Source organism: Helicoverpa armigera, chromosome 17 (assembly GCF_030705265.1).
Source record: "Helicoverpa armigera isolate CAAS_96S chromosome 17, ASM3070526v1, whole genome shotgun sequence".
Classification (NCBI taxonomy): Eukaryota; Metazoa; Arthropoda; class Insecta; order Lepidoptera; family Noctuidae; genus Helicoverpa; species Helicoverpa armigera.
The window spans coordinates 3170190-3182747 of record NC_087136.1 but is presented as its reverse complement, the minus strand read 5'-3'; the positions used below and the strand labels follow the sequence as shown (position 1 = coordinate 3182747).

The following is a 12558-nucleotide window of genomic DNA, read 5'->3' as shown; positions in this document are numbered from 1 at the left end:
ATAACATAAGTATAAACATTAAAAAGACTTACCTTTCCTGCATCCGTAATTGCTGGTGTAGCTGTTTTCTTTTTGACATCCTTAGATGCAGTTTTGTTCTTGTCAGTAGTGGCAGCATTCTTAGCTGCTTTGCCTTTCAGATATTCGGGAGACACTTCGTGAGGCTGCAATAATACATTAATTTTAATTTACAAAATACATCGTAACTATTGAACGAATTTTCACGTCTAATAAAACTGTCTTCATAGTCTGATACATCTAAGTATACAATTATATATTTTTTTATTACATCGATCCCTCGAGTGTTCCCAAATCCCAATAGGGTTATAGGTGTCCAAGTCAGTTTCCACTATATTATTAAAGACTAGCCGTTTTCCCGCGGTGTTACCCGCATCCCGTGGAAACTGCCGCCCGTACCAAGATAAAATATAGCATGTCACTCGGGAAGGGTGAAGCTTTTCAACAGTGAGAATGTTTACAATCAGTCCAATAGTTTTTGAGTTTATCCATTACAAACAAAAAATATTAAATATTATTCATGGTATATGTAGTGTAGATAAAATAATACATACCGCATAAGTCCTAGTAATCTTGAGTCGGTGCGGGAAGTGGTCGAAGGCGTATGGTCTGGTGCAGACGGGGTACTTGTGCCGCGACGAGCGCGTGAACAGGCGGGCGCCGCGGTCCACGCGCAGCTCGCAGATGTACACGTGCGGCTCCAGGGCACCTACTGGACGACCCTGAGGGGAATTAAACAAAAGTAAGTATAAGGTGTGGGTAAGTATTATAACGCTGAAGTTTATATGAATGTTCCACGGAAAAACCAGGGGATGGATTTTGATGAAACTTTGAAGTAACATACTGGTTATAATATCAAAATAATATATCAATCACTTTTTATTAATGTTCGGTAAAAAGTCACGAGAAATAATGCGGGTATTAAATATAAGTCGTTAGCTAAAATTCATACCCTATATGCTTGTATGCCGCTAATTATAGAACAATAGAAAATTAATTGCGATCCGCGCACGGCATACAAGGGTTTAAACTACTAATTAGATATTATTTTGCAAAGTTTACAAAAATTAATAAACCCTCAAAGGTGATCGAACCGTCGCCTTTCACCAAATAGAAATGAAACATTTCGATGTTATTACCTTGCAATAAGTATTGAGATCCATGACCCAACACTGCGACATCACAAGTTCGATAGGCACTGCTTCATATAGTGGTACTCTCATCACCTCGTTGTGGAAGAACCTGGAAACAAAACAATTTATTAATACTCTGTATAACTGTTACACAGAGTAGTTTTTTTTAAACTACAAAATGTAGTTATATACATTTCAACCAAAAAGTAAACAAATAGTAAACCAGGATTTTTTTTATTGCAATTTGAAGTTGTGTAGACGGAAGCCGAAGCCGTCGAAAACTACAAAACATTGTAGAACATACATGCTGGCTTATGGTCAACCTTTTGGTTGGATGACTCTCTAGACTAGAGGTATAAATATGAATATAACCCACTATGAACATGTACTTACTTCCTAGTGGGCTCGTGGAAGGTCTCGTGCGGCCTCAGGTAGTGGTGTCCGTACACGTATCGCTCCTGCGTGTCCTTGTGCTTCCACAGACGCTCCACGCGGAATATGTCCAGCTCTGATACGGATATCTCGCCGATAGTCTGGTACGTGTGCTTGCGAACTTCACCCTCCTGGAAATAAACATTTTAATGAATATAAGCATACTTTAAACAATATGTAGTTTATTTGAAAATATTTTTAGACCACGTCACATGAGATAATAAATAAAAGAAAGAGTGAAACACTTCAGAATTTAAGACCCTAAAGTCTATTCAAACTCTGTAATTTTTTTTTACCTACTTCAAAAAGAGGTTACCAAGTTCAGATGTGCCAATTAAATGTACATACTAGAAAAACATTTCAAAATAGCAACTGACCTTATTCTGCGCAGTTTCTTCAGTCTTATCTTTATTTTTCGCAATATTCTTAACCTTCTTCCTATCGACGCGTTTAGTTTTAGGCGAGTCGGGTTTATCCGCTTTGTCGCCATTTTTCTGGCTGACATCAGGGTTCTTCTCGTCAATAGGAATGTCGCGCAACACGTAGACGGTGTCGCCTTGTCGCACTTGTAACTCGCCACGCATTAGCGACAGGTAGAACTGATGACCTTCCTCCGTGTATTCGTCTAAAGGTATTTCACGATCCACCTGTGTAGAAAATGTTTTCGATATAAATAACTGTAATTTTATAAGTGTTTTTTATTTTGACAATTGTGCAGCTAACAGTAGGAGTTAGGGCCTAAAAGATATCACAGGGACTGAATAGCAGAGGATAGCTCGTTACATAGTCTAATGCCGGAACTCTACCCAAGCGGACATTTAAACATCAAATAGCATTGTGTTATTGACACATCCCTCTGCTCAGTTTCAGTGTAGATCGCTGTGCAGAGATGTGTGTTATTTTTTTGTCGCGATGGAGATATCCGTGGACACGAGAGATGTGCAAGGCGTGCGCCGGCCGCACATCTCTTTTTGCACAGCGCACCGCTCTCATCCCTGCTTTGGTAGAGTCCCGGCCGGACATCGGCGCGGTTGCACAAAGAATACTTACTTATACAAACTTAATGCTAAGTTTCAGCGGGAGTAGTATAGACATATGTCAAGAATGACATTAAGAGTATTAGTAGAACAGTACCTTGGTATTCTGGCAGTGATGGCAGTAGTGCGGCACACTGGTGTCGGTGACGCGCATACACCTGGCGTGCTGCCACACGCCGCAGCCCGCGCCGCCGCACTGCACCATCAGCCCTTCCTCCACGTGCAGACCGCAGATGCACATGATTACTTCCTCTGTACCAACAATAATACAATTACATATACAAACAATTAAATAAAGAGGGAAGGCCCACGTTCAGCAGTGAACGGCAAAAAGCTGATTGTATAATGAGAAACCAGCAATCCGACATATTACGACAAAATCATGTCTCTAAGGAAATCGGGTAACTAATTTGTAAAAACTACATAGGCTATATATGTTAGGTTTTCCGTCATAATTTTGTATTACGTGAACCATACATATTCTAACAATTTTATCTCTGTTATATGCATATTCAACTCACCAGTCTTAGTTTTCTGCAAGAACCCAGGAGGCAAGGGTTCGTCAGGTCCAAGTATTTTAGTGAGCATATCCGCATAATCCGTCTTCACGGAATTATACACCTGCAAGAGAACACAACATGAAATAAATAAATTCATGTAACTATCACATTAGGTAAAGTTAAACCATTACGTCGGTAATGATGGTGATTTTAAACAATAAATGAATAATAATAGAGGAATGGAATGAAATAAAATACTTTGGAAAAATATGGAGATTCTTGCCCGTTCTTCTCCACAGGAAGCTACTTTTGGAATGGGCAACTAGAACCAAACTTTTTTATATTTTTTACGTTCATAAGCGCTAGTAAATGTATAAATGTGTGGAAATAAATTTTGACTTTACGTGGTTATTATTTTACCTTTTTAATTTGTGCGGCAGCAGCACCCATAGTTGACAGGCGCCCATGTTCTCGCAAGATGGAACTCAACAGCGATGACACATCCGAATCGAACTTCGCCAGTGTGTCGTAATGTCCGGCTTCTAATTCTGTCTCAATGGCTGCCAAGTCAGCTGGGCCGCCTTCCGGGGCTTTGCCTCGCTCGGCTTTAGATCGCACTAGTTGTGTATACAGTGGCCTGTCTTTTTCGTCTGTAAAGATATGAGTAGAGTTTCACATAATGTTTGGTTTCAGTAATTTTCAATTCAAAAAATCTACCATGCACGGAACAAAATAGTGTAAAATTCGCGCATAAAGGGTAGATCAGAGAACTATGCTTCTTTAAAGTCAGCCATATAATGTTGTCTGGCTTTTCAACCGACTTCCCATAAAGGAGGAGGTTTTGACCAGTAGAAGCCTTCCTCAGAGGGACAAAATAAATAGTTTGATCTATGAGTACTGAAGCTAACTCACCCTTAACTTCCTTGACCGCGCGGCAAATAGCCTTCAGCACAACATTCAACCGTTGTTCCTTCGGCAGTGTAGGATCGTCCTTCGGTCGCGGCGGACGTGTGACGTCACGCAACGCTCGCAGTCTAGCCAGTGCTCCGGCCTCGTCCACACTGCGGGCCGGGGCTAGTGGGTCTACAGTGCATGATGTAGTGGGTGCTACTGGGACCGCTGGGGCCGGCGCGGGTAGTGCGGGGGCGGTGGAAGGGGCTGGGGCTGCCGGTGGTGGAGAGCCCGGGATAGCGAGGTTGATGCGGTCGCGGATACGCCGTACCTGGGAAAGATAGAGACAGTATTAGACAATAGATTTTTACAAAAAATATGTTCATAATACAGATGACGTCACAGGCCTTTTTAAATTGAATGTGTTGATCTTTATATTTCCTTTATTGATTTGTGAAATATTTTTTGCTAATCTAGAGGGCGGTCTAACAGATTTTTCATTATATATTTTTTACTTATGACCATGTGTAACATCCATCATCCTCCGAGCTTTTTTCCCAACTATGTTGAGGTCGGCGACCATGTGTAACAGTTTACAGTTAAATAATATACTTACATTATCCAAGTTTCTCAAAAGGAAGCAGTGCCGTTCCTTCACGATGTTCTTTTCCTTGGCCGTGAGCGGTTTCATCTGAGGTTCCTGCCACAACTTATTCAGATGTTGTTGATACTTGAGAATGGTCATAGTCTTAATATCGCAAGTGCTCACAGCTTGCTGTTCAGATTTCTTGTTACATTTGACCGCTTTGCGCGGCCGACCGACCCGCGGCTGATGGCCGTTTGAACTCTGAGACTGGTTCGACGCGTTAGATGGTGTCCGCGATTGAGTTTTCACTGGTTGTTTGGTGATCCTTTGAGATTTACCTCCGATCACACCTCGGCAGTCCTCAGAATCACACTTGCAGGGCTGCAAATATTAATAAATAATAATTACTGGATATTCCAAAGAAAACGAAATATTCTTAAGAAATATATATCTTTGCATACCTGACCCACAGCAGGATTGAACAGCGAGAAGTTGTAATCATAGGTAAGTTCCTCGCCAGGATCGATGTCTCGTAAGGCAAAGAGAGCCATTCGGAAGGTGCCTGAAATCGCAGAAACATTTTGTCAATAAATAAGTATTCTGCTTTAGAATATTTTTGGTTTTAATTGTAAAAATAATGTAGTAGGTCTACCAACCATTGGAGGTCCACTTCTGCATCTCACAGTTGGGCCTGCAAGAGTGGTTGACGAATCGTCCGTCGCCTCCCATCCGGTGTCCGTCTATAACCAGACCGCCGTCTAGGTGTAGACAATAATGATGTGTGTCCCTAGCATATCGAGTCGCCATCCGCTCCTAGAATTAAAATATGTACCAATATTATAGAAGCGAAGTATGTGGGTATGTTTGTTTCTTCTTCACCCGCAATCAACTAAGCGAATTTTGATGGAGCTTGGCAGTTACTTAGCTTAAACATCAGAATAACATATAGGCTACTTTTTCTTCGAGTACAGAGAGTAGTTACCATTGGAAGGGGGTGAAATTGCTGCCGGAAGCTAGTTTACAAAAACGGCCATATATATCATACATTATTAAAACATTTCTCACCTTAAACTCCTTATCAGAAACGACCTCTCCAACATACTCGAGGATAAAATCTCCCGAAGTGATCCTGTGTTTGGTTCGCACACCCCAACCTTTATTCTCCGTCATAAACTTCTCCAAGCCCGAAGCCCATTCATGCCGCTGAATACGTTGATTCTTACACCTATCACTGCAATTAACACACAATAATTTTATACCGTTCGCGAACATTTTACGGAAAACTATGGTACATGAACTTTGATTAATACTACCAAAGATTAATTTCAAATTAATTAAGTATTTACCCGCAAGGACACAGTTGTGGCGAACATTCGGAATAAACCAATCTGTTGATGCAGTCCTCATTGCATCCCGAAGCGGGGGCACAGTTACACGCAACGCTTTCACATTCTTCCGCTGATGGTTTCACATCGTAATAAACATCTGAAAAGAAAAATAATAATTTAAGCTATTACTAGAAAAATCTTTGAAAAACAGTTTGTTTATCAAATCAAATATCTTTATTTTCTGGCTGCATTGGCCCATAGATATATACCTTAAAGACTAACATACATATTATATTATACAAAATTGTTAGTATATAAAAACTTAAATCTATGTTAGTAACACTTCACTATCACTATATCTGGATTGATAATGAGATGTATTACAAAACTGTGTAAAAAGGTTTTAATATATAGACTTACTTGTGCGTATCTTCTTATAATTCCACGATGGTACAGGCTGGTTATAATGCTGTTGCCACCAAATGTCATAAGGCAGTGAGAAGTGTTGCAGTCTTCGACGCACCCAACGTTCACAATACGGCGGCGGAGCTAACAACCCAGGCGGGAACTCAGTTTGGGTCACTAGATTCTTGCCTTTACCCTCGGGTTTGGGACTGAAACGTAAAATAATAATATAAATAAAAAGAAATATGTGCAAAACAAATATGTAAAAAATTATATATCAACTTACTCTTCCTTGTAATAGTCGGAGAACAAACCAGCAGCTAAGAATTTCTTGCGCAGGCGCGGATTCCTCTTCGATATTACAGGTTTGTCCCTATTGTCCACACTACTTGCCGGGCTATCGTCCCGAGATGACGCCACTCGTTTCTTACAAATGATATTTTTCGATAATACATCGATACTCTTCTCAAAATCGATCTCTTTCTCATTGAGCGGCAGAGGATCATTTTCGAGAGTATCTAACGAGGGTTCTCTTGACTTCGAATCAAACTTGCGACTTACAACGGTGTCTAAAGAACTCTCTCGAGAACTCGATTGGACTTCTCTTTTTTTGTTCATTTGACAAGACCGTGATTTTCTTCTATTTGCAATAGCAACCGGCTTAGTCACCTTCTCAGTTTCAACTACTGTTTTCTTGACTTCTGGTTTCTTTGCTTTAGTTATTTTCGGTTCTTCAGCGGTATTATCAGAACTCCTGGTCTGCCTTCTTTCACTTGGACATAACACTGCAAGACTAGATTTTGGTCTCAAGCCGATTTTGCAATTCCTCTCGACAACTTTTCTCTTAGAGAATATTTCTTCAATTTCAGGAGATGGTGACACGGCCCTTGTTTTGCGTTTTAGCCTTTCCAAATTGTCCAGACGACTAACTGGTCTATCAGATTTTAAATTCAAAAGGCTCAATGGTATGCTGTCTTCGGGATCATTACTAAGAGAACTGGCCAGAGATGGAATACTATCAGTTTCACTCAGAACTTCCCATTTATTTATATGATTTTTAACCTCTTTCTCTGTTTTACTCTTAAGCTGAAGGGCTGGTGCTCTTAAAATAGATGAACTAGTCTTTTTCTCAGTAGCAACAGTATCAGCAGTTTTAGAAACTTTGTTATTGTTATCGCTTGGGACATCTTTGCCTTGTAATTTCTCAAGAGCTACAACAGTCAATCTGCCTTGTTTAGGACATTCGTCCTTATTTAGCACTACTTTAAGCTCTGGTTTCTTACTGCTAGTACGTTCTAAGAAACTACTCATAGCTTCACCATCTTTAGGCACGCGCTCAAATGCAGAATTATTATCTGTATCGGAGGTGAAATGACTATCCGAGGTGATGTTGCTACTTTCGATCTTCTTCTTCTTTCTTTTAATATTTGGGAAGCCAGTTCTATTAATCGCCTTGCGCCTTCTAGTTTTCTTTTTTGATGTTTCCACTGTTTTATTGTCACTGGAATCATTAGCTTCGGACTTTTTAGTAGTCAAGCTGATCTTCTTAGCTGAATCTGCGATGGCTAGACGTTCCGCTTGTACTTTTGGAACTAAAACCCTGGCAGGCAAAACTAGTTTACTCTCTCTGAGAATATTATTAGCCTTCTTCTTTTTCTTATTATCGTTTGGCTCTTCAGTGTCTGTATTCAAATTTCTTTTTGTTTGTCGTAAATTATGACCACCAGTTGTTTCTTGAAGTTTATCTGATATGACTGCAGCTATTGATTCTCCCCGTTTTGGCCTTATAATCGGGTCAGGTGTTTCTGATATTAATGCCAACGGTATCTCGGATTCAGTGTCAATAGGAGCTAATAGAGAATTAGCCGCTTTAGAGTCATTCGTTTTAGCTTTAGATTTGGCTTTATTTGCATCAGCCAAAACATTACTGACACAAATGGAAGACTTGGGAATCTGGTCTTCCAAATCAATTGATGGTTCAAATATACCAGTTGGTTTGTCGACATTCACAACAAGCGTTTGTTCAACATGAGGTTCTGATGCCTTGGACTTTTTAGTGTCCAAAACTTTGCCTTTCGAGACTGGAGACTTAATTACTGTTGCCCTTGTGCTAATTTGAGATATTTCTTTGTTTTTAATCTTTTCATCAGTCGCCTTACCAGAAGGTTCTGAACTATTTTTCTCCTTTTCTAAAATACGAGATTCTATAGATTTACGTATATTATTATTTAGTAGTGTATCTAAAACCTTAGTAGCTGCACTTGGATTTATTTTAGAAACTAGATTACTTGTTAAACCTTCCAATCTATTCTTTTTACGCGTCATTATTTCAGACTTCTGAGCGGGTGGGATTGAACTTTTATATAAGGATCGAGCAGACATACTCTTCAACGGGTCCATATTCGCGTTGTTTGGCGATGTTGTATTACTATTAGACATTGCAGTATCTGACTTTTCAGCCTCTTTAGAATCTTCCTTGGAATTATTTTGATTAACATCCTTGGTTTCTTTCGCATCTGAAGATGTGACCGATTTTTCTTCAGATAGCTTCTTGGACAAAGACTGTACTACTTGATCTAGACTCGAATGTGATATAACCTTATCTGCTTCAAGTCTATGTCGCTTCTTCGGTGTTACAATAGGTGCGGAATGTCGTGTAGGCGAAGATTTATTTTCGGATCTTGGTGAAGAAACTTTATTTGTTTCTTGTTTATTTGATTCTGGTTTCACTTCCTGGTCTTTAGATTTAGGTAAAGATTTCTCTAAATCATGCACCATTTTATGAACCGCCTTCAACTTTTCGGACGTTTCATATATCTTCTTAGAAAGTTCCGATTGCTCCGATGTCGGTTTCTTGATAGATAGTTCATCATCAGTTTGGGAATTCGGAGAATGGTTCTTAGTAGGTGTGCTATTGTTTTCATTTATTTTAACGGAAATATCTGCAGATGCGTTGTTATTTGCTTTTGTATTTTTCGATGCTACTTCATTATTAAGACTTTTGATGTCCTGATTGTTGGCGACTTGGGATGCTTTTGCATTATCACAGTTCTTTTTGCCTTTTTCTGTCGATACTTTTAGTTTGGGCGAATCTTCGGGTGTATTACTTTGGACATCACCAGTACAATCAGTCTCGGTGCATAAGAACTTTTCGGGACTATTTCCATTCTTAGAATTCTCGTCAAATTCTGATGTTACTAAGCTAAGACTCAATGAGTTACCTGTAGAGGAGTTAATGTGATAATGCCGCTTTTTGAGGGGCAATTTATGCTCATTAGTATCTTTTCCACCTTTATTCTGAGATTCTGCTAGCTGTTTTTTGTGTCTCCGTTTAGACGTAGGTGTAGCAATTTCCTGATTGTCCGAAGTTTTGCGTTTCTTCGATCCTCTTTTAACCACTTTAGTAGGAGCTGCTTCGGTGGATGTCTTCTCTGTAGTTTTAGGCGGATTTTGTGTGACATTCGTAATTAATTTTGGTGCTATTTGACACAATTTAATAAAATTTGATATCAAGTTGTCCATATCTTGACTAAACCTTTGATCAACGAGGTCTACAGCTTTTGTATATGTTTCCCTGCATTTAGAAACAGATCTAGATCGATGCCGTCTTTTACTTCTATGTCGATGATGTTTATTCTCTGTCTTAACAGTTACCCTCGAAAGTCTCTCCGTAGGTTTTAGATTTATTTTAGGAGGTGCTAAAACCACTGTGCGTCTATGTTTCTTGATGTGGTAAGATGGCTTTATATGTGGCTTCTTAAAATTTAGAAAAACATTCCTCGATAAGGATTTGTTCGGAACATAACTATTTTTAGCTTTTTCGAAAATACTAGGAAGCGGCTTAGGCGGAGCATCTTTTTTGGACGAGCTCGAAAACGAAGTATTTCCGTTTTTTAGTTGTTTACGGTTCTTAGGGGATAACGTTCTCGAAAAGTATTTAAAACTACTATCATTTTCCTTCTTCGGTCCAGAAACTTTAGCAGCTATGCAAATCGGTGACGATCCAAATTTATGAGTAAATGCAGGTTTTAGTGCTGGCAAAGAATTGCCGATGTATGTGGCTTTGTTTGGAGACTTCAGCATAGTATTGTTATTGTTGTTGTTACTCACTTTGAATATATTACAAGTTGTTACTGGCCGCTGTAAACCACTAAACACTGGGCCAGGAGCGAAAGGATCTGATGAGTTCAGTCTTAACACGTGCTTTTGGCTCATCTTTGAAAACCCGAAGTCATACTTTGATGCTAGTGGATATTTTGTGCAAACACTTACATACTTAGGACTCGCACTGGGTTTTCGCAAGTAGCTTTCACACTCCGAATCACTTGAGCTGTGACCTAAAGTTAGGCTGCTGAATGTTTTATTTGTCAAGACAAGTATCTCTTGATCTGATACAAAATGTTTCTGGTTTTTATAATACGACCTATCTCTTACTGACCTAGTCTTCTTTAATTTCCTCATGCGTCTCCGCATGCTCCTTACACTGTTGTCTGTTTTATATCCCGATTTATCGCTCTTGTAACCCGACTTGTGGTCACTTTTATAGCCCGAACGGTAGTAATCACTTTTATATCCAGATCTACAGCCGTAATCGCTCTTATAGCCCGACTCTATCAGACGACTACAGCTTTTATAGGGTTTAAATTCATGGTCACTTTTATAACCCGACAAGATGTCTTTATATTTAGGATTCAGATCGATTTGTTTCCAAGTTGGGTCTAATGGGTCATCTGCAGCTGCTTCATTCTCACTTTGATTATCTCGCCAGGTGTTGTTAGCAAACGATTTATTATTCTTTTTGGGTAAGTTTGCAAGCTTGCTATTTAATTCTTTACGTTTTGCATAAACACCTGATAACACAGACCTGTTGGTAGTTACAGAATCGTCGTCACTATCACCAGAGTCATACTGATTTTTGTCTTTTAAAGTTTTAGGCGTGTTTTTAGCAGACTTCGTTTTACTTTGCGGTTTACGCCCAACCTTTTTTCTAGGAGGATACAATACCCTGTCTGTTGCATATAACATTCTATCTAATGCAGCTATATCAAGTTTATGGTCAACCTTCTTATTCTTTTCAAATTTATTTTGTTCCTGTTTAAGTGGAACTGGAGATGGAGCTTCCGTTTTAATTTGTTTAATTTCATTTTCAATTCTCTTTTTCTGGTAATCACATTCACTAGAATCTGATCTGTTCTGAGCGAGGCTCCTGCTTTTGGATTTTGATCTCATGGCTCTTCTCGTTGTGTTTTCCTTTTGAATAGATTTCCTACCTAGTCTACTGTGGCTTTCGTCAACATCGTGACGTCTCAGCGGGGAATGCGTGGGGGAGTTGTGATTCGAGAGTATTCCAGAATCTGGAGAAACATTCGGAGGGTCATTATTATTGTGAAAATTTATTACGTTTACTACAGATTTTGCTTCTTTATGAGATTCAGTACCTTTGTTGTCAAATTCGTCAGCTTTTCGAACTTTCCGAGGCCTGCCTCTTTTTCTTCTAGACTCTACGATAACATTTTTCACATCTTCCTGAGATTCAATTGAGTTTGTGCTGATTGTGTCTAACTTTTGAGAATCAATTTGACTTAGGTGATTTAAATCTGTGCCAACTATAGTCATAGGCGAACTTTTTAACAAATCATTAGCACTTCCTAGTTCGGAGCCTCCTTGAGTGATATCTAATGTCATGAAGTCATTATTATCGACACAATCTTCTAGACTCGGTGGATTTGTCATTGATATATCCACAGAATCCGCAACAGAAGCAATCTCTTCGAGGTCTTTATAATTTTGTGAAAGCTCTTCTGTCTGCTGCGGACTCAAATGTTGGCTCGATGATAAAAAGTTTGGCGCGATGGGAGTTATTTCTGGCAAAGTATTTATTTGGCCAAGTACACAATCGCTGATTGTCCCGACGCCGTCTAGCGATGATGGATTTAATCCACAGGACAGTGAAGATGACGCTGCCGTATTAATCGATGTTAAAGGCGCCGTACTGCTCAGCAGTTGAGTTTGGGCAACAAATTGCTGAAGCAAGCTGGAAGCGTAGTGCGTGGTGTTCTGATGCCCCGTGTCCGAGTTGGAACACTCATTTTCCGATCCTGATGAATCGGCGGTCGCCCTTTGTATAGCAGCTGTCACCAGCTGAGGCGTAAGTTCCATTTCACTACTGGATCCATCACCTGAAATATTTACGCCTTGATAAAACTTGGGATACAATTATAACATTGT

At 39.6% G+C, this 12558-nt stretch overlaps 1 protein-coding gene across 6 annotated transcripts in view; it reads right to left on the bottom strand.

Moving 5' to 3' along the window:
* LOC126055785 (histone-lysine N-methyltransferase ash1) overlaps positions 1-12558 on the bottom strand; it is a 41606-nt gene that overhangs the window by 2977 nt on the left and 26071 nt on the right. For 5 of the 6 annotated variants that reach the window (XM_064038938.1, XM_064038937.1, XM_064038941.1 and 2 more), the window contains 16 exons: positions 6617-12509; positions 6346-6539; positions 5944-6082; positions 5663-5828; positions 5254-5410; positions 5059-5159; positions 4628-4978; positions 4033-4342; positions 3541-3770; positions 3142-3241; positions 2718-2872; positions 1961-2230; positions 1545-1714; positions 1158-1260; positions 573-740; positions 33-164 (listed from right to left, as the gene is read on the bottom strand). In XM_064038938.1, the coding sequence (XP_063895008.1) occupies positions 33-164; positions 573-740; positions 1158-1260; positions 1545-1714; positions 1961-2230; positions 2718-2872; positions 3142-3241; positions 3541-3770; positions 4033-4342; positions 4628-4978; positions 5059-5159; positions 5254-5410; positions 5663-5828; positions 5944-6082; positions 6346-6539; positions 6617-12509 (8639 nt within the window). The remainder of the gene's footprint in view (positions 1-32; positions 165-572; positions 741-1157; positions 1261-1544; positions 1715-1960; positions 2231-2717; positions 2873-3141; positions 3242-3540; positions 3771-4032; positions 4343-4627; positions 4979-5058; positions 5160-5253; positions 5411-5662; positions 5829-5943; positions 6083-6345; positions 6540-6616; positions 12510-12558) is intronic. The other variant, XM_064038939.1, reaches the window with a different exon arrangement.